The sequence below is a fragment of the Cladophialophora yegresii genome (assembly GCF_000585515.1).
Source record: "Cladophialophora yegresii CBS 114405 chromosome Unknown aczIN-supercont1.4, whole genome shotgun sequence".
NCBI lineage: Eukaryota > Fungi > Ascomycota > Eurotiomycetes > Chaetothyriales > Herpotrichiellaceae > Cladophialophora > Cladophialophora yegresii.
The window spans coordinates 1,046,411-1,064,549 of NW_006913048.1; the positions used below are offsets into that span (position 1 = coordinate 1,046,411).

The 18,139-nt window shown below is 53.1% G+C and overlaps 8 protein-coding genes across 8 annotated transcripts; 4 read left to right on the forward strand and 4 right to left on the reverse strand.

Moving 5' to 3' along the window:
• Positions 1-6: 6 nt before the first annotated feature.
• On the forward strand, positions 7-1,056 carry A1O7_05694 (2-dehydropantoate 2-reductase; the record flags this gene model as incomplete). Its single annotated transcript, XM_007759702.1, has 1 exon — positions 7-1,056. One exon carries the CDS (start codon positions 7-9, stop codon positions 1,054-1,056), a length of 1,050 nt encoding a protein of 349 aa, XP_007757892.1.
• Positions 1,057-1,550: 494 nt separating this feature from the next.
• A1O7_05695 (queuine tRNA-ribosyltransferase) lies at positions 1,551-3,266 on the reverse strand (the record flags this gene model as incomplete). The annotated part of the gene is made up of 8 exons (XM_007759703.1): positions 1,551-1,725; positions 1,811-1,998; positions 2,078-2,155; positions 2,205-2,262; positions 2,340-2,660; positions 2,724-2,807; positions 2,881-3,131; positions 3,210-3,266. The coding sequence occupies 8 exons, from the start codon at positions 3,264-3,266 to the stop codon at positions 1,551-1,553; spliced, it is 1,212 nt and encodes a 403-aa protein (XP_007757893.1).
• A 1,048-nt stretch (positions 3,267-4,314) lies between these two features.
• On the reverse strand, positions 4,315-4,767 carry A1O7_05696 (uncharacterized protein; the record flags this gene model as incomplete). Its single annotated transcript, XM_007759704.1, has 3 exons — positions 4,315-4,520; positions 4,609-4,668; positions 4,725-4,767. The coding sequence occupies 3 exons, from the start codon at positions 4,765-4,767 to the stop codon at positions 4,315-4,317; spliced, it is 309 nt and encodes a 102-aa protein (XP_007757894.1).
• Positions 4,768-6,826: 2,059 nt separating this feature from the next.
• On the reverse strand, positions 6,827-8,011 carry A1O7_05697 (uncharacterized protein; the record flags this gene model as incomplete). The annotated part of the gene is made up of 1 exon (XM_007759705.1): positions 6,827-8,011. One exon carries the CDS (start codon positions 8,009-8,011, stop codon positions 6,827-6,829), a length of 1,185 nt encoding a protein of 394 aa, XP_007757895.1.
• Positions 8,012-10,758: 2,747 nt separating this feature from the next.
• A1O7_05698 (uncharacterized protein) lies at positions 10,759-11,863 on the reverse strand (the record flags this gene model as incomplete). Its single annotated transcript, XM_007759706.1, has 2 exons — positions 10,759-11,504; positions 11,563-11,863. The coding sequence occupies 2 exons, from the start codon at positions 11,861-11,863 to the stop codon at positions 10,759-10,761; spliced, it is 1,047 nt and encodes a 348-aa protein (XP_007757896.1).
• Positions 11,864-12,561: 698 nt separating this feature from the next.
• A1O7_05699 (leucyl aminopeptidase) lies at positions 12,562-13,786 on the forward strand (the record flags this gene model as incomplete). The annotated part of the gene is made up of 2 exons (XM_007759707.1): positions 12,562-12,750; positions 12,806-13,786. The coding sequence occupies 2 exons, from the start codon at positions 12,562-12,564 to the stop codon at positions 13,784-13,786; spliced, it is 1,170 nt and encodes a 389-aa protein (XP_007757897.1).
• Positions 13,787-14,313: 527 nt separating this feature from the next.
• A1O7_05700 (uncharacterized protein) lies at positions 14,314-15,367 on the forward strand (the record flags this gene model as incomplete). Its single annotated transcript, XM_007759708.1, has 4 exons — positions 14,314-14,329; positions 14,391-14,716; positions 14,770-15,112; positions 15,168-15,367. The coding sequence occupies 4 exons, from the start codon at positions 14,314-14,316 to the stop codon at positions 15,365-15,367; spliced, it is 885 nt and encodes a 294-aa protein (XP_007757898.1).
• A 731-nt stretch (positions 15,368-16,098) lies between these two features.
• On the forward strand, positions 16,099-17,631 carry A1O7_05701 (uncharacterized protein; the record flags this gene model as incomplete). Its single annotated transcript, XM_007759709.1, has 1 exon — positions 16,099-17,631. The coding sequence occupies one exon, from the start codon at positions 16,099-16,101 to the stop codon at positions 17,629-17,631; it is 1,533 nt and encodes a 510-aa protein (XP_007757899.1).
• Between the last annotated feature and the right edge of the window lie 508 nt (positions 17,632-18,139).

Consider the following 18,139-nt stretch of genomic DNA (forward strand, 5'->3'; position numbering starts at 1 on the left):
ACAACAATGACCTCCCCTCTACCCCGTATCCTCGTCTTCGGCACCGGTAGCGTCGGCGCCGTCTACGCCTGGATCCTCTCCCGAGCCGTCACGCCTTCCAACATCTACTGCATCTGCCGCTCAAATTACACCGTGGCCTCCACCACGGGCTTCACCATCAACAGCACAATCTTCGGGCAAAACCTCAACCTGAAACCCAACGTCGCGCGCACCGTCGAGGAAGCCGTCTCCCTCCTACCCTCAGGCGACCAGTTCGACTACGTCGTCGTCACAGCAAAAGCCATCCCCAGCACGCCGAGCATAGCAGAGCAACTGAGGCCCGCGGTCGGCCCTAACACCATCATCGCCGTGATCCAGAACGGCATCGCAGTCGAAGAACCCTACGCGCAACTCTATCCAACCAACCCGTTATTGTCCTGCGTAGTCTACCTCCCGGCCACGCAAATCTCCCCCGGCGTCATCGTCCACAAAGAAATCGATCTCCTCCACATAGGAACGTACCCTTCCAACTCTGCCACGTGTCATCCCGTAGCCGAATCGTTCTCCGCGCTCCTGACCCAGGGCGGCGGCCGCACCAAAGTCCACAGCGACGTCCAAGCCGCACGCTTCAGCAAACTGCTCATCAACGCCGCGTGGAATCCCGTCTGCGCGCTCTCCCTGTCCAGGGATGGCGAGTTCCTGCACGCCTCGCCGCCCGAGATCTCCCTCAACCTCATCAAATCGCTCATGCTCGAGATCGCGCACATCGCCCAGGCGTGCGGCTACGATGGTATCAATGCCGAGACGGTCGAGTATCAGATCAACCGCGCAAAGGTGCGCGAGTTGCCCGGTGTCGAGCCGAGCATGATGGCAGATGCCAAGGTTCACGCGAGAATGGAGGTCGATGCTATTGTGGGCAACGCGGTCAGATTGGCGGAGAGCAAGGGCGTGGAAACGCCGCTCCTACGAGGCATCTATGCGCTTGTCAAGGCTTTGGATCTGAGTTTCGCGAGGGAGCGAGAGGCCAAGTTGAGGGTGTTGGAAGACGTAGGCTTGGATGGGGAGAGCAAGACGTGACGTTGAAGTCCAACATGACAGGACATGTTGTGAGCTCCGGAATGCAGGACCATCCCCAACAGATGGTTACTATACGCCCTAACGACAGAGAGGATGGAACATTTTACGTGACGGCCAGAAGAACCGCCGTCCATCTCATGAAACAGACCGTAGATTTCCCACCAAGGCGCAAGCCAGACGTTCTTCAGAGTCTAAGAGTATATACCGGCCACGTATTACAAGTACAGATAGGTGTCAGACGCTAGAATGGCGGCAAGACCTGAACAAAGATCTTGCATCATTCCTGAGGCCGAGCCCTATGATCCATCACATTTCAACCCCAGCTTTGACTATGCCGACACGAACCGGCGATGGCATCTTTGCGCCGGACTCAACATGCCTCATTGCCCAATACAACACCACGCACGAGCGAGGAAACCGGTTTCCTCAAAGTGTGTTCGGACTGAACGAGCACTCCTTCCTCAAGCCAGCGCGAACGAGAAAAGAATGCTCTATCATATGTCGATCCCTACCCCTTTGAGTGCGTCGACCGCCCACTCCGGTGGAGGCTGACTTTCAAAGTATTTCACGAAGAAGTCCTTACAGAAAGCAGGATATCGATCTTCGAGAATGGCAGTCCTGATTCGTCCCATGAGCGAGAGCAAGTGGTGGACGTTATGCATGGTCAATCTAGCATGAGAAGAAAAGATCAGTCGACTAGCCAAAGTGAATGTGGGGGAGCAATCAACAGGTGCAAGGGGAGTTTGAAACGTACAGATGAGCTCCAACCGTTTCTTTTGCAGCAAGATGATAGATGTACGCTCTTGAGACCCCAAGTCCTCCATCTTGTTTCGCTCGACAGCAGGTGCAAGAACAGCCTTCTTCAACGGGACCGAAGTCCTCAGCGTATCGAGCATGTTTGAGATTCAAGACGCCACACGCGGTGATAGCATTGCCGAAGCGCTAGATAGGCCACTTGTCAGAGGCACGGTGCTCCAGAAGGCTGATGGCAGCCTTGGTAATGAAAGTGATCTCCACTTACAGCGGTTCTTGTCGGCCATACGCAGTCGAACATATCCGCTCCAAGGGCCACTGCAACGACGATATCTTCGGGATAGCCCTAATAAAATCAGTGCTTGCGCCACGTAAAGTGAAGAGGCTTTGCGTACAATACCCATGACATATCTTGGCTTCTTTTCAGGGAACAAGCTCGTACATGTGTCAACCCTATCGAGTATTGTAAGTTTGTCTCATGATACGCCAAATGTAAAGCAGAAGTGGTCGGGTGGCGATTGCAAGCATACACTTTGCAGAAATCAGTCTTGGCCTCTCCTCCGGAGAGACCACCAATAGCGATGCCTGGGGTATCCCTCTTGACCATCTCCAGGCAGCATTGTCTCCTCATCTCCAGGTTGAGACCGCCCTGAATGATGCAAAAGAGGTTTTGAGATTCGGGATACTTGTGCGCGACGATACATCTATCAAGCCATCGGATAGATCGTTCCATGGCTTCCTTCATACGGGCCCGGTCGGGCGACGTAGTTTGAATGACATCGTCAAGCTGCATCATAATGTCCGAGCCGATAGAGTTCTGCAACGACATTGAGTGCTCGGGAGTGAGTAGCCTGAGCGCAACATGAGATTACTTGTCCGAGAGACGTTTAGAGGCTTGAGTGGGGAGGACGTACATAGGACTGCCGTCGTGAGGACTAAGGAACCGCACACCTTCCTCCGTGATCTTTGCCAACTTCAGTAATGAAACCATTTGAAAACTTCAACATTGCAAATCAGTCACTGGTCCGGCAGACGCAGGAAAGCTGAGGGATGTGCTGTGCACCAACCAACCCGCCACTATCAGTCAGAATATTGTAATTCCAGCCTTGTAACTTGTGGGCTCCACCAATGGTGTCTAGCACCGCTTGGCCAGGCTTCAAGCCCAGGTGGTATGTATTATTCAAACACAGCCTGCAACCTGTCTCCTCCAGCTGTTCTGGCGTAAGTCCCTTGAGAGATGCCTGTGTCGCGACGGGCATGAACATTGGTAGCTCGACTGCGCCATGGGGCAATTGAAGGGTTGAGGCACGAGCCTTGGATGTCTATGGGGTTTGCGCCGGAATTTGTCAATTTCGGCCGTGCTTTTGCAGCTGGGTAAGGATTGACGAGTGTCAGCGTACCGAACATCGGCCATGGAGATCAAAGGTCAGCGCTGAGGGTTTCGTAGCGGTCGACATGGTCGCGACGGGTCCGAACGCATGGGGAATGGCAGCAGTTGCCCTCTTCGTGGCGGTGAAGATGTCAAGTCGTGATCTCGTTGCGTGGAATGCCCAGCGCATATGATATCTGACGATGGCAATGCACCCGTCCGCTGTGCTAAGTCGCACGGGGTTGTATCCAGCACGTCAGTCTTTGCCTACGGGTACTTGACATGTGGCGGAGAGCGCGTAGGACAAGAAAAAGCGAGGAAACGAAATACTACAGTGATGGGAGGTGAGGTGAAGATGATTTGGAGGTGAGTTGGGTGTGAGTTGGAGTTGGAATGTTTCTCTGGCTCGGAACTTTTCCTATGCGCAACGCTTCGTGCCTTCCCTCTGTTCGCGCAAGGTCCTTTAGTAGCCCCCCACCGACTCGATGCCCATCCTGCTGGGCCATGGGCGTACATACTACACCTAGTCCTGATCTGTGACACGACAGGTCATGGTGCACAAACGTTTGCCCCCACGACTGAATGCAAGGTTATTCCTGCAAAATCCGCATGACGCACGTGTGCTGATCATGTGCCCCGAAATGCCCAGGCACGCAATAGAGGATTCGGCAAGTTGCCGGGACGGTGCACAGGTGAGATTAGAACAGATCCCTGGGGTGGCATGGCCTTAACTAGATCCTGCAATTCCCTCTATCTGTAAAAGCGGTCAAAAATTTGACCGAGGACTGAGACCTCTCCCTCGCTGACAGGTGCACAGTCGAAGCTCGGACAAGTGATCAGACTGGCTTCTAATCTCTCTTCTCGTATCATGGATATCGAGGAAGAATCATGCGGTGAGTATGGAACAAAGGAAAAGAAGTCCAATCCCAAAGAAAACCCGCCTTCAGCTGTACCATGGCCGCTTGGCCCCGTAACGCCATCGCTATGCCCATATGAACCCCATGTTTAGGCTCTGATGAGTACAGCAGGTATCGAGACAATCAATCCTCCTCGAAACTTCATCTCATAGTCGGCCTGCACGTTTGTATCAAGCTGAAAGCACTGTCCTGTCATCCAACACCGGTTGCAGTTGGTAATTAGCGTGCCCAGGGGCCACCGTAGCCAGACTGAGCGCGGTAAACTGTTGACTGGCCGGCGGTGATCGAAGGATTGCGCAGTTTCGTGCAAGCCACCTCGGCAGCATCTTCTTTCGCGTTGTTGAGGTATTGTCCGTCGTACCAGTATCTGGCTGCAAGGTTCTCACCTCGGATTGTGACTGTAGCCGACCAGGCTGTGCGGCCACCTAACAGTGCGAATTGCAGGTTAGTCTCCAAAAATAAGTAGGTGGAAGGATGCGGTTCTCTCCACTGTATGCAAGAGGCTAGACTTACCTCGACGATCAGAGACAATGTTGAACTGAGGTGTGGGCAGTCGCTGTTTGCGACATTCAGCTGGCCAAGATTTAGCGTCGCTGGGAACATCTGGGTTGACATGACCTCGGGCTTACCAGCGAGCTCCTCCTGCCACGTCTTATGGGTTTTCGTTGCCATGTCGACGATTAGGAACTGGTGAGGAACAGGCTTGATTGTGCTCGGTTCACCTGTTCCACGTCTTGATGCCGGAGCTCCCTCAAAGTATGAAGCTGAGGGTTGAGAGAGTGTGAAGAGAGAACCACGCTGCGTGGCAACCGACCACCGCAGACTTTATACGCGACGGATACAAGACACACAGGTCAGTACCCAGCTACCGATCCTGAGAGGTGTCAGAGTGGGTGACCGTATCAGAAGGGAGGCTGCAGCTGCCTCCAGTACCTGTTCCAACTACAGGCGCCCTGTGTCCTAGTACCGCTTCATTTCATGGGCAGCGGAGAGCAGATTTGAGCATTGTGGAGGTAGGTTGGGTTCTGTGCAACGTGATCTAGATCTCGTGACACTCTGTACCGACTGATAGATGGCCTGGCGTCATCTGTGAAGAATTGTAAGTGGCACAAGTGTAAGCATGCACAGAGACGCGAGATATCGAACGTGGGTAGAGGATGGGATGGCGTAGAACACAAAGCGTAGGTAGAGCCATCATGCCTCACCACAGAATTCTTGCCAGCGCATCAAAGCATCCGGCAGCTTACAGCAGGGGGAAAGCAGCTCCGGGTCCAAGCAAAAGCTATGGTATGCACGATGGCGTAGAAAGCAAAATTATGTGACCACCGAAGGAATGGAGAAAAGGCCGAGGGAAGGCCAGACCACCAACCTTGAACGTCGGATGGAATATCGGGGTGGGGGCCTGTAGTACTGATGCCGACGGGCCAATGCAAGATAGCGGCAAGGCGCAAATGTCTGGGTGGTGATCTATCCACAAAACATCGCAGTCGCTGGTCGATGTTCGCGACTAGTCCTGAAGATTTGGGAGCAGCGAGCTTCCGAACAAGGATTGAAGGTTTCTTTCTCTTTTGCTGCAGTCAGAGTACGTCAAATCCAGGGCGGTATACCTCATTGGTCGCCCTCGTTGCCTTTTCGCGAATTGGGCCTTTGGGCAGCAAAAATTTTGGGGGTGAGGAACACGCATGAACTCGATCCACGTCTCGCGCTCAGCCCAATCGCCCCATGAAACAGAGTGGGCAGTGCGAGAGATTGGATATAAGTGGCTTCAGATGAGAGTAAACCTATCCTTCCAAGCGTGGAGGCTTGAAAATCGACAAAGGCTAAGTACTCCGTGCATGGGTATACTTAAAAAGCAGAGACGAATTCGGCCAGTGGATGGGAGCACAACAATTGTCAACAACCCCGGACCGCAATAAGTGTCGAGTCAAGCTGGGCAAACCAAGGAGGCACAATCCATAAGAGCGAGCAAGCAATGGTGAGCGCCGATGGTTGCGGCGTTGGGCCGTCAAGCGTGGCGAGGGTTGGGGAGATGTGGCACTGTACAGCAGTACTACCGAGTATCGTCTTTCGCAAAATATGGACGGTAATGGTTGGAGAGAGACGCAGAAGCAAGTGGATGCGACTTCACAAATTGGAAAGATGGGAGCGCAATGGTTAGCGCGGCGTTGACCAATCACAAAGGTGTGGCATCCGCCCAGCCACGAAGTCCAACTTCGGACTAGAACAACAACCAAGATCTCGAAGGTGCAATTTGTTTCGAAAGACCTGGTCCTCTAAAAATCCGGCCTTCTACGGCCAACAGCTTGAGTCAACCTATTGCCCGCGATGATGAACACATTGCTGGCCTTGATCAAGGGGTCGGGAAATGAGCGATATGCTTGCGTGTCTCTTTGTCCCGCATGCCTTGTACGTTCTGGATGTTGATCTTGAGACGTGCTCCCAAGCTGACCGCCAGATTATTTGCCCACATGCCTAGGTAGCTAATGTCCAGATATAGTGCGTTCTGTCATGGCCTGCCCATACGTCTTGCTGTACAATTATGTCCCTCGATGTACGTCGTCGCTACGAACGACGCCTCGGAGCCGAGACGTTTGCATCTCGTCTTCGCGGTGCATCTCATACCGCTGTGAACCTGTGTAACGCCACTGCAACGGGAAATGTCTTCCTGCGGCCCTTCAAGGCTAAGAAACGCCACCAAATATGATCTCAGATCATCCTTTCGTTCCTTTTGTCAAGAGCGGTGAGGCTCATGCCAGTGTCTTTCTATGCAATCATCCACCAGTGCCATCAGCCCCGTCGCCACGATCACATCTCCGAGATCATTTGAGATATCCTTCTCCGTGAGCCGCATGCTGCATGGTGGCACCCAACTCCCTTGCGACGCTTCCCGCCGAGCTTGCCTCAGCGACAATTTGTCCGGAGTGATATGAGCAATGCAATCCCCGGAGGACAAGTTGACCAGCTCAAAAGAGAAAACCAGCTCAGATTCATCACGATAGACGTTGCGTCTCCAGCTATACTTTTCACCCCAATACTCAAAGTCATACTTGGTTTCTCCCCTTTTGGCACAGTCTAATTGGACTTGAGCATAATTTGAGAACTCAATCTTGACGGAATCGGTCGGAATGGTAGCCTTGACATCAGCTTGGGTCGCAAGGAAGTTCAAATCATCGTCAGATTCTTCATCTTCTCCGAGCTCTTGAGGCGTCTTCGAGCGAGGCTTGCTCTTCAGTGTCTTGAGGCTCATCTTCGTCAAAGTCGAAATCAACGAGCGTCGTGTTGCTGGAGATGACCATGGCGCGGCGACGGGTTTCAGATACTTTCGCTTCGAGTTGCAGACTTCCCGACCCGATTGCCGCTGATATCGACGAAGCGAGAATTGGCGTTCAGCGAGGTCGTACATGCGCAGGTGGAAAAGAGTCAGCTTCACTTTGTGACCTCTGGATACCGTCAATTCGGTGTCGAGTCGGAGATTGAGGTTTCCGTCGTGAGTGGTGTCGTCATGTTGGATGAGAATTCTTTTTGTTGATGGAAAGAGCTCGCCGAATTCGGCCGGACCGGTAGCTAGAGCATCTGGCTCGTAGCAGATATGTCTCATCAACGGGCGCAGGCTCGGGGCTCTGGAGGTGTCAGACTCGGCTTCGGAAGCAACTGTGGAGGCGTATGTTTCGGTTGATGCTCGACGATCGTCTTGTTCACTACTCGAGTCCTCGGCCTCGTCGACGATTTCACGTTCCTCATATAGCTCGCAATGCTTGACAATGGCCTTTGTGTCGCTGTACGAAGTGAGGTTCGTATATTGGGTGTGGCTGGATTGTATGGAGCGGCTGGACCTGGTACTACTTCGATCGGATATGGTGCCTTCTGAAGTAGTGGAACCCTTTGACCAGGCCCGGGTAAGGGTGTGCCGGGTCATTGTATCAGAGTAATACAGGTTAACAACACGGTTGAGGGATGGGATTCGGACTTTGAGTGCAATATCCCTTGAGATCGGAAGGGAGTTTGATGTCTAGATAAAAGGAAGAGACCTTTTCAAATGGTTGCGCTGGTGAGGGTTGCCGCAGTGAACAAAGCCAGAGGTAGCAACACCAACGGCATATCACAAGCAAGCAGCACCATTGCAACCATTGGTGAAAGGCTGAGGAGCAAACAGAATCAAGCAACAAAATCACTCCACGACTAGCGATGAGGGGTGTGAACCTGTCCTAGCCGTTTCCCACGAGGAGGACAGGCGCCGATGCTGGCGCAGCAATAATCGTCCTCATCACTGAGGGACTTGTGACCCAAGGGTGCAAGTCCGACGGAGCGGGTGATGGCCGGGACCACCCGCAAAGGCCATTTGCTTCTGAAAGATGATGTGTGGGTGGTGACCTGAGAAGTCTTAGTGAGCCAGCCTAGCGACACGCTCGAGCTACCCTCCAATGGCCTAAAGGCTGCAACTGCTAGAATTCACCTTACGGGGACACAGTCGCCCATTTCATCGCACAAGGGTTGCAGAGGCGAGCAAGCATTATTCTCCGCGTTGTGGAGGCCAGCGGGAGATCAAACATCGAGTTGCGAGTGATGCCTATGGTGGCAAGAATTCGTTCTTGCAACACTAGGCACACATCGGACAGAGGGGCAGGATCGCATTTGGATCATGGTGGGACACAGGAGATACATCCGGTGGGATGGGAGACGGCAATGCGGCGTGTGAGTAGGCGAAGGCCCCGAAAGCCAACGTGTCCTCGGTCAGACACGGTTGCGAAGATCATGGGCAACAGTACAAGGGGTCTGCCGCTGCGGAAAGGAACTAGAAGCCCAGTCAGACCGATCGATTGCTTCTCCCCGTAAAACTGTGACTACGTAGCCGAGCTGGCATGCTCAGTCAGGTTCAACTATGGAGTAATCACGAGGTAAAGCACGAGAGAAAACTCTGACGGTCGGGTTTGGTGGGGCGGCTCTCGGTGGCTACGCCGCACAGAGACTAGTGCAATGTGCCTTAATTGAACCTATGCGAACACCCCGTTTCTTCGCTCCTTCTGTTTGACCCGAGTCGTATGTGGCATCACCTGATTGGTACTGACTGTTCCATTGTCACCTGTTGCTTCTTTTTCATACGCTGCTTCGGCTTGGGCATCATGGCAGTGGAGTTTCCTGAGCTGGCTGCATTTGAGCTTTCACTCAGAGGAACATGAACATGTGTTCACGACTAGATGCTGTACCTTGCGCTTCCGTATCACCTCAGACCTGTGAGAGGGAAACCTGCATTCCAGCTGCTGGGGCTGAAGCAACTGGTACACAGTACATATCGGACGGGACAATCCCACCCTTGGGCAGCCTTGTCTCGCTTCATTTTCAAACATTGGGTGCGCAGTTCGATGTCTCCAGGCGTGAGACCACCTCAACCACGACTGCCATTGTCAAGTTGAAGCACGTGTGCTTAACCTGGAATCTAACTCAGGCAATGCTATCATAACCGCTGGGTGAGACGCATTTTACCGCGGATCCGGCCTAAAAATCATGCAACCCGTGGTCGGCTTCCGAAACCTTACAAGAGGTCGCTTCGTGATCATCAACCACTAGCAACGGCTCGACCCGCCAAATGGGCAGCGAGCGATTTCTAGCCAGTTTCGCCAGTTGACTGTCGAGCCACCCATTGACGATGGCATTCGTCTGTTCCTGACTTTCAGGTCTGCGCATCGATGATCAGCCTCGGGAGCAGCTCAGAGCTCTTTGAAAATCAGCTCTAGTTCGATGCCGCATCCCGCCAACCTTGGCTCCGCGCTAAATCTGCACTCCGATGCAGGTTGTGTCTAGTGGTGGACTCCAACCCTCGCGTGGACTTCCAAACCGTGGGTCGGGCCTCGACCGGCTAATTTCGGGAGCGCCCACTCTCGCTTCTGCACGGTTCTGAATGTATCAAGGACTTTATGTCTAACGGCCGGTTGTGGCAGTCGAGGCTTGACAACAACGTCCACACTTGAGAGTCAAGGGCCAGAATAGATTACCTGCTGTCGGCTAGTGCAGAGTCGCGGCACTAGAACAATGCACCTGCAATAAGTGACGTAGCCCCGCTTATACAATAAGAGCTTCAATGGCGAGAGTCAATCAGCTTACTCTTCAACTGGACTGCCACAAAAAAATCGACCAGTCCAACACCCGCTAGCTGGTAGTTCCGGTTTCTTACGGACTGCCGATTGCCTATAGCTTGCATCTTGCGTGCGAAGTGTCTCAAACAAGACTTTTTTGCTTATGGCAGTACTGTCACTAGGCCAGCAGAGGACCACTTTTATCATTGACTGTTCACAACTCGATCTATTCGTTTGATATGCCAAATTACTGTGTATGGTCGGATGGTGCGCATCCATCTCCACAAGACCCTCAGCAATGTGCTCGAGGCGGTGTGAAACCCCAACATCTGCGTGGATCGCCGTGAAGCGAGTCGCTGAGGAACAGCACCGAGATACGCCTTGTGTACCGCCAAAGTTGTACGGCGACGATCTGAGAAACAAGCTGACGTGCCAACCACGGAGTTTCGCTCGCAATTGAACGGTCCAACTCCTACGAGTGCATCCCGAGTCCAATCAGCAGATTCTACCACCACCAGCCGAATTGAAGATCGTCGGGCCGGATCGCCGTCCCAACAACATCCTATCGATCTCTAGGTTCAGACCGAGTTCTTTACACCATTCCCCACAAAGGTCGGGGTAATTCAATCTCTCGACCAACCTCGATGCCTCGTCCGAGGAATCCTCTTGCACGACTGTCCACGCCGACATATGCGCGCCGCTTCTTCTCCTCACCCTCGACGTCATGGGTGACACTCCAAGTACGCAGTCCGTAGTAGTGGCCCACGCAGTGGACAAGCCAGCGAGCGAAAGCCGCCCCCTTGTCATTGTCCAGGCCTTCGAAGACCATCTTCTCGTTACTGATTGTGCCATCGTCATTCCAGCCAGCCCCGTCCTTCTCTTTCCTTCTAGCAACATCATGCATGGCACCACCCCTGCCGATGAAGACGATCTCCTCGTCCTCCTCACTATCGCTCGTCAAGGGCACATCATGAAGACCGTCTTTTCTTAGGCGGATTTCCCTTTCATTCCACCCGCGCACAAATGTCCTCACAGACTCTTCCAGATCTTGAAGCAGGCCTTTAGTGGCTTTGGCTCGCTTCAACCTGGCTCGCACCTCCTTGGGGATGCTTGTCGCTGCTTCTTCCATTGGACTCATGCCGGTGTTGTGGGCGTGCTTCCCATGCTTCCTCGTGCTACTCCTGCGGCCCTTGAGCTTGGACTCAACGGCGCGCTGGAATTCCGCGGCGTCCCATAGAGGAGCAAGGTAATAAGGCACGGTACGGCGTGGGTAGGTAGGACGGATCTCCCAGTCAGAAGCCAAGGGAGGAACCGCCCATGGGTTTGAGATCAGACGATCTGCCAAAGAGTCACATTAGTCTGATTGAAATCTAATCTCTGGGTATCTGCTGAGTACCATTCTCCCAGCGCCTGCGCTGCCGCGAGCCTTCCTTGCCCTTGAGCAAAGCTTCGCGGCGCTCCAGGCTGTCGCGGCGAAAAAGCTTCTGATCGGAGTAGAGTGTCCTCGGAGTGGCGTCAAGAGGGACCGTAATGCGCACTGAACTTCCGGCGATAGCAGTCCGGTGCATCATCGGCGGTGTCGTCGCCTGCTCAATCGATACCTTGCCCATCTGAGCAGCCACCTTGTCAGTGCCGTGGCTGGTCGGAGAGGTGGCAACGGTTGGAGTTGACATGATCGGGACGATGTGGGTGGCCATGTTGATGGTGATCGAGTCAGACGCCTGCTTATCGTGTGCAAGTTATTCGTGCAGTGGCAAAGGGAGTTGGCGATTCAGTAGAAGACCGAATCAAGCTCGCGAGCTCTATCAATCCAAAGACGAGATTAGACCTAGTCGAGAGTGAAATTGATGGATGAGAGAAGATACGGAGCTATCTATCACGGCTGCGATGGAGGCAAGCCGGCCGCCATCCCGTGAGATCGCGAAATTGGAGTCATTGTTCCCGCTTTCCAGCGAATTGGAGGCCAGCGCCAGCCATCGTGGAGGCGTCGAGTGAGTCAATCCGAATGCTGCAGGACGGAGCATCTATCATCTGGTTACGGCCTTGAGAGCAGAACAATGACTCGAGACTTCATTGCACGGCAAATGATTACGTCTACCCCGTACAGGTAAGAAAATCCAACCTGTGCATGTTATTGACGGCGCATAGACACCGATGAGAGATTACAAACACCTATTAGCCGAAGTGAGGCTCTTACAGTACGGAGAATCCGGAGTGCCTTTGAGTGTGGGGTTGACGTCGCCCAGGCTACCCTAAACCGTGTCTCAAGCCTCGCATGTTTAGTGTTACCTGCGATCTCCAATTGTATATCACTACTCGTGCTTGTTCAAATCCATACTGGCATTTCTTATATATCCCGTCGAATCATTTGTTACTAGCTTTAACTGTGTTCGCCATGAAATCGTTGTGCTTCTTGGCCACGTCGCTGGCGGCTACGGCTTGCGCTCGTTCACTCCACAACCCGATCCAACAGGCGATCACATTCGATGAGCAACAGCCCATCGACCAGGACAGATATTTGATCGAGCTCAGCCCGGGAGAGACAAGATGGGTCTCCGAAGACGACAAGTGGGAGCTATTGAGGGTAAGCCTACTCTTGTGCTGGAACGAAGTGGCTAATGCTGACTGCAACATGATAGAATGGCATCAAGTTCATGGATATCACCGAGAATGGTCACACTTACCCATACGTCGTTTCTGACCTCGCCTCAAGCACTGTCACCTACCCAAAGAAACCGCAGCATAATGAAACGGTCAGGTCATTGGCAAAGACGCTCGACAAGGACAACATGCGCAAGCACCTTGAAACATTCACATCCTTCCATACCCGCTACTTCAGGAGTCAGACTGGTATAGATGCGGCTCTGTGGTTGCACGACCAGATCAAAGATATTATGGAAGCATCAGGCGCGTTCAACTACAGCGCCTCGCTGAACTTGTTCCCTCATTCGTGGGGACAGTCCAGTATTATTGCCCGCTTTCCAGGCCAGACCAACCATACGGTTGTGATCGGTGCCCATCTGGATAGCATCAATATGTTCCTCCCTTTCCTGCGCGCTCCTGGTGCCGACGATGACGGCAGCGGCACCGTCACCATTCTCGAGGCCTTGACCGCTCTGGTTCAATCCCCAAAGATCGTGAACGGCTCGGCTGAAAACACGGTCGAGTTCCACTGGTATTCGGCCGAGGAAGGAGGTCTGCTGGGCAGTCAGGCGATTTTCAAGTCCTATCACGAGGAGGGCAGAGATATCAAGGCCATGATCCAACAGGACATGACCGGCTATGTTGAGCAGACCATTGCGCATGGGAAGCCCGAGTCAGTCGGCGTCATCACAGACTTTGTCGACCCAGCCCTCACCAAGTTTGTGGAGAGCATCATCACCACGTACTGCGATATTCCTTACACTCTTACAAAGTGCGGCTATGCCTGCTCCGACCACGCTTCAGCAAGCAAGTACGGCTATCCATCAGCTTTTGTGATCGAGTCGGACTTTGAGTATTCGGACAAGAAGATTCATACGTCGGACGACACCATCAAGTACTTGAGTTTCGACCACATGCTGCAACATGCTAAGATGACGCTTGGGTTCGCCTACGAGGCTGCAGTGGCCCAGTTTTAATGGGAGAGCAGACTGCAGGACGGTCTTTGTTTGTTGTGTACTTAAACAGCTGCGTCCCCTTACTGGATAATCTCAAAAACGAGGACAAGGTCTTTTCTAAGCACGGTATTCAATGATTTACCACCAGTACGAGTACACCCTCACTTCTCTCTTGACCTCGACTCGCAGAATGTGAAACGCAGCGTAGATCGGTGACGTCACTCCCCCACACATGTGTGCAGCTCTCGGAGCTCTCCATGCATTTGATCATTGTGAATGGATGATTTGGTTTCCGAGTTGCAACTGTGCTCCAATTCTCCTCAATTCAGGTTCCTTGCCTGCCAGAGCACTCGATCACGAGGACGCTTGGGTGGAAACAGGGCCTGCGATGTTGCATTCCCTAGCGCAGTAACTTCCATCTTGCATTTGGTGCCTTCAACCCTGAGTTCCTTTTGAGCCTCAACTCTGTTCAGTCCACATCTCGACCTCCATCACGAACCTCCAAGCAGAGCCACGAAATACCGCAGCCCGCTGCCGAAGACTTGAAGATGGCACTGACAGACTGTACGCTACCTTCCGACACTCGAGCACTGTCAGACAACATGGAGCTAACACTTTCTTGCAGACAACCCTTTCACCAAACGGGAGGAATTCACCCAGAGAAACCTGCTAGCCTACAAGATCCTCACCATCGTCTCCTGGCTCGTGCTGGTCATCTTCGGTGCCATCTACACGTTTCAAAAACCGACCGACTGCTCGAAGCACCAGCACTGTCACACGATATGGGGACAGAACAATCATAATCCGAGCGGCTTCAGCGTCAACTCGGTGCTGACGAGCATATACTGGGTGGTTGTCCTGATTTTCCAGGCTCATTATGTCCGTTTCCTGTGGAGCGCAGAGAAGGACTATGTCACAAGCGCCGCAAATGTCGGCTCGCATTTCATCTTGGTATGCTTCCTCGAACTTGAACTGAACGTGCTGAGGCTGATGTCTTGGTGCAGCATAACCTCTTGACGTTCGGCTTCATCATGCTCTGGGTGCGAGGCTACTTTTGGCAGGGTGAGCTGCTTCTGATCGTCAACCTTTTCAACCTGACAGCTCTCTACTTCGGTCACTCCGCTACTCCATTAATCATCCATGCCCCGATCGTCTCGGCACCCTTGGCCTGGAATTACGTGGCGATCCTCTGGAATGGAGCCGCAATGGTGGGACATGACAGAACCCATCTGCCTGCCCGTATCGTTGCAAACATTTTCATTTGGGGAATCCTCATGTTGGGTGCCTTCTTCCTTGCGGTCTTCAAAGACTACACGATGGGACTTGAACTGGCCCTTCTCGCATTGTGTAAGTGTTCGTGTACCCGCCTCTGTGTGATGATTTATTAACGAATGCCCGATAGCACTTGCACTGGGTCAGCTGGCCACGAAAGTCGTCGCTTTTCAGTGGATATTTGCGTTCGTTATCGCCGCAATCCTGTTCGTCCTCTCCCTTGGAGTTGCAGCTCCAAAGCTATTTGGAGCAGACCGCAGCGCGCGACACGAGGGCGCTATCGTCAGCGAAGACCGAGAACGAGCTCCACTTCTGGACGATCGTCAATAGCGGATCCGCTGTGGATCCCCACTGGTCACGGACCAGCTCATCATCTTGTCAACTTCCATCAGCATTTCCAACAGCATGGTCGTTGCATTCGGCTTGAGAAATGGCGTTGATTACGTCGTCAACTTTTTCCCTTTTTTTCCAATGTCTGTACTCCAGATCAGGCGAAGAAGAGGGTTAATTTGTTGCTGCATGGGTTGTATTGGCTGCATCTGAACCGGAGTCGATGCTGGGTTTGGGGGTAGGCGACAGCCTTGCGAGCATTAATATTCACGCTTCGCTTTCCGCTGGTTCGTCGGTAACACAGGTGCATGCCACTTATTACGAAAGAGGGTGCTACGTTTGCTTTAGCCGGCACGACACCCAGCAGAATTTACCTTGTCTTGTGTTCCCTTGGTTCGCGTCCCAGGACCATGGTTGCGTGCGTGGGGCGATGGTTGCCTGCTGCATCTTTTCCCTCCATTTTTTCTTCACAAGCCGACTAAGAATTAATGACAAAGAAAAGTACCTGGTAGCCTGCCAGCCTCACGGCCAATAGTGTCGTTGTATTTGTGGCTGGCTGGACGTGCGCCTCGTTTGTATTACATTCGCGGTTTCTGGCACGCCGCCCCTCCATACAACCTGGACTGCACCTTCTGTGGCCGTAGCTGCCGCGGGACAGTGAACACATGAACCTCAAACATCTGCTTTGTTTCGCCTTCAGATTCAGGTCGTCGTCGTCGTCGTCTTTCAACATGGCGAAGGACAAAGATGACCCAGACTTGTCGCCGACACCTGCAGCCTTAGGCGGCAGTGGCAGCCACCAGAAAACAAGTCCGTCTCCAGACACCCACGCGCCTGAGACGGCGTCTGCTGAGAAACCAGTCCTGCCAAAATCCAACGTCGACAAGCCAGTGGCCGTGCCTGGGAGTGACAACCATCCAGGGCCGCAAGACAAACCTTCGCCATCATCTTCTGACGCGAACACGCCAAACACGTTATCATCTGAAGAACATCCCAAGACACAGCCTTACAGCGACTTCGAGACCTCTTCCGAACCTGAAGAATCATTGATCCCGTCGACCAAACGCAAGAAGCAAACGCCCTGGACGATGATTCCGGAACCAGATCCTGGAGAACTCCACCCAGACCTTGACCTCACTGACCCAAACACGGTGACCCGTCTCCTTGCTCTGCTTCTGAACGGCTGGGTCCTATCTCGCGGTCGCGGTCCCAGAAACCATGACACCTGCCTTTGGTGTCGTGGAGCCATCGACTCCGACGTCGACATCCTCACCCACGTCGGCACGGACAGCGGGTCCAAGTGTAGGAACTCTTGGCCGGCAACCTGCCTCATGGACTGGACCCGGCAAGAGCTTGACACGGCGAACAGCCACAGGCTGAAGTGTCCCATGTGCTCGACGGAATTCTGCAACTCTGGGACGAAATCCGCGCACGATTTCAAGGTCAACCAAGGCAAAGCAGACGCTGAAAGTGTACTGGACGCAGCCTGGTTGAGAGTTGTCCTGTTCAGTCCTCTGTTTGCACGAGAAGCCGCTCTCAAAGAAGGAAAGCACCTCATCTTTGTGAAAGGGGCAGAAGCCAAGAAACTGATCCTCTTGGGCCAAAACAAGGTTATATTTTACCAATGCGAAGGTCTTCTCGATCCCGTCGAGTCGGAGAATAAGAGACGGTGGCTCAAGAGGCAATATGGTGACAACCTTCCCTGGAACGTCGAGAAATTGACGGAAATGGGAATTGCTCAGTCAGAAGCCACGGCAATCATGCACGCCTACACTCAGAGCGCTGCCAGCCCTGCCCATGACTCCCTGGAGCTGCAACCTCGGTTTGACACGACTTGGGTCATTATAGACCGCGGGAACAACCAGTTCATCATGTCGCCCTTCCTGACCCAGCAAGCTCACAATGTGATCCGTCTCCCGGTTCAGCTTGGAAGCGGCGTCATCAACGACATGACCGCGGCAGAGTTTAACGACCACGCAAAGAAGAACGGCGGTCTGCTGGCGGCCATCAAGGGGTTCGACGCGACCAAGGACGAGGACTTTAAGCGGCATAGAATGCTTGCGGAGGGGTGGATCCAACACTTGCTTGCTAAGAACAAGCGGGACGGAATCGCCGGGCCCAAGTATGAATTCTGGAAGCGGGTCAAGGACGCCCATGATGTCAATCTTGATTTCAGTCTAGCCGCGGGGGAGAAGGGCGAAGGGGATAACGACGATGAGTGGGAGGATGATGATGAGGTTGCCGATGACGATGACAACGAGTAAGTGAGGTCGGTTACAAAGAGTAGATGAGGTCAATTTCAAATGGTCTTCCAGTCTTGATGGATCTTGGAGTTGGAGTGGAACAAAAAGGGACTCGTAGAGAGCAGGGTAGGGTCAGTGAAGCGATACAATTCATCTTCAAAGTCCGCACCAAGCAAACAACCTCATACTAATTACTGTTGATGACTAAAGCGCCAATGAATGAGCGACATGTCTTCCACCGCCGTGAATAGCTTTGGAACTCTCAGACTCCTTGTATTCTATATTAACCAACCGTCGCGTGGGATTGGGTTTCATCAACGTCCAGTACAATGCCCTGAATTCCACGCATCTGCATCTGCATCGGTATATTTGTTCATGACCGTGACGCCGACGGATAGGACTCATACCATATCTCACCATAGCATCCCATAGCAATCCACACTCTTCTGTAGCATACCGTACCAGAGCATACCATCCCATAGCATCCCATAGCATCCCATAGCATCCCATAGCATCCCATAGCATCCCA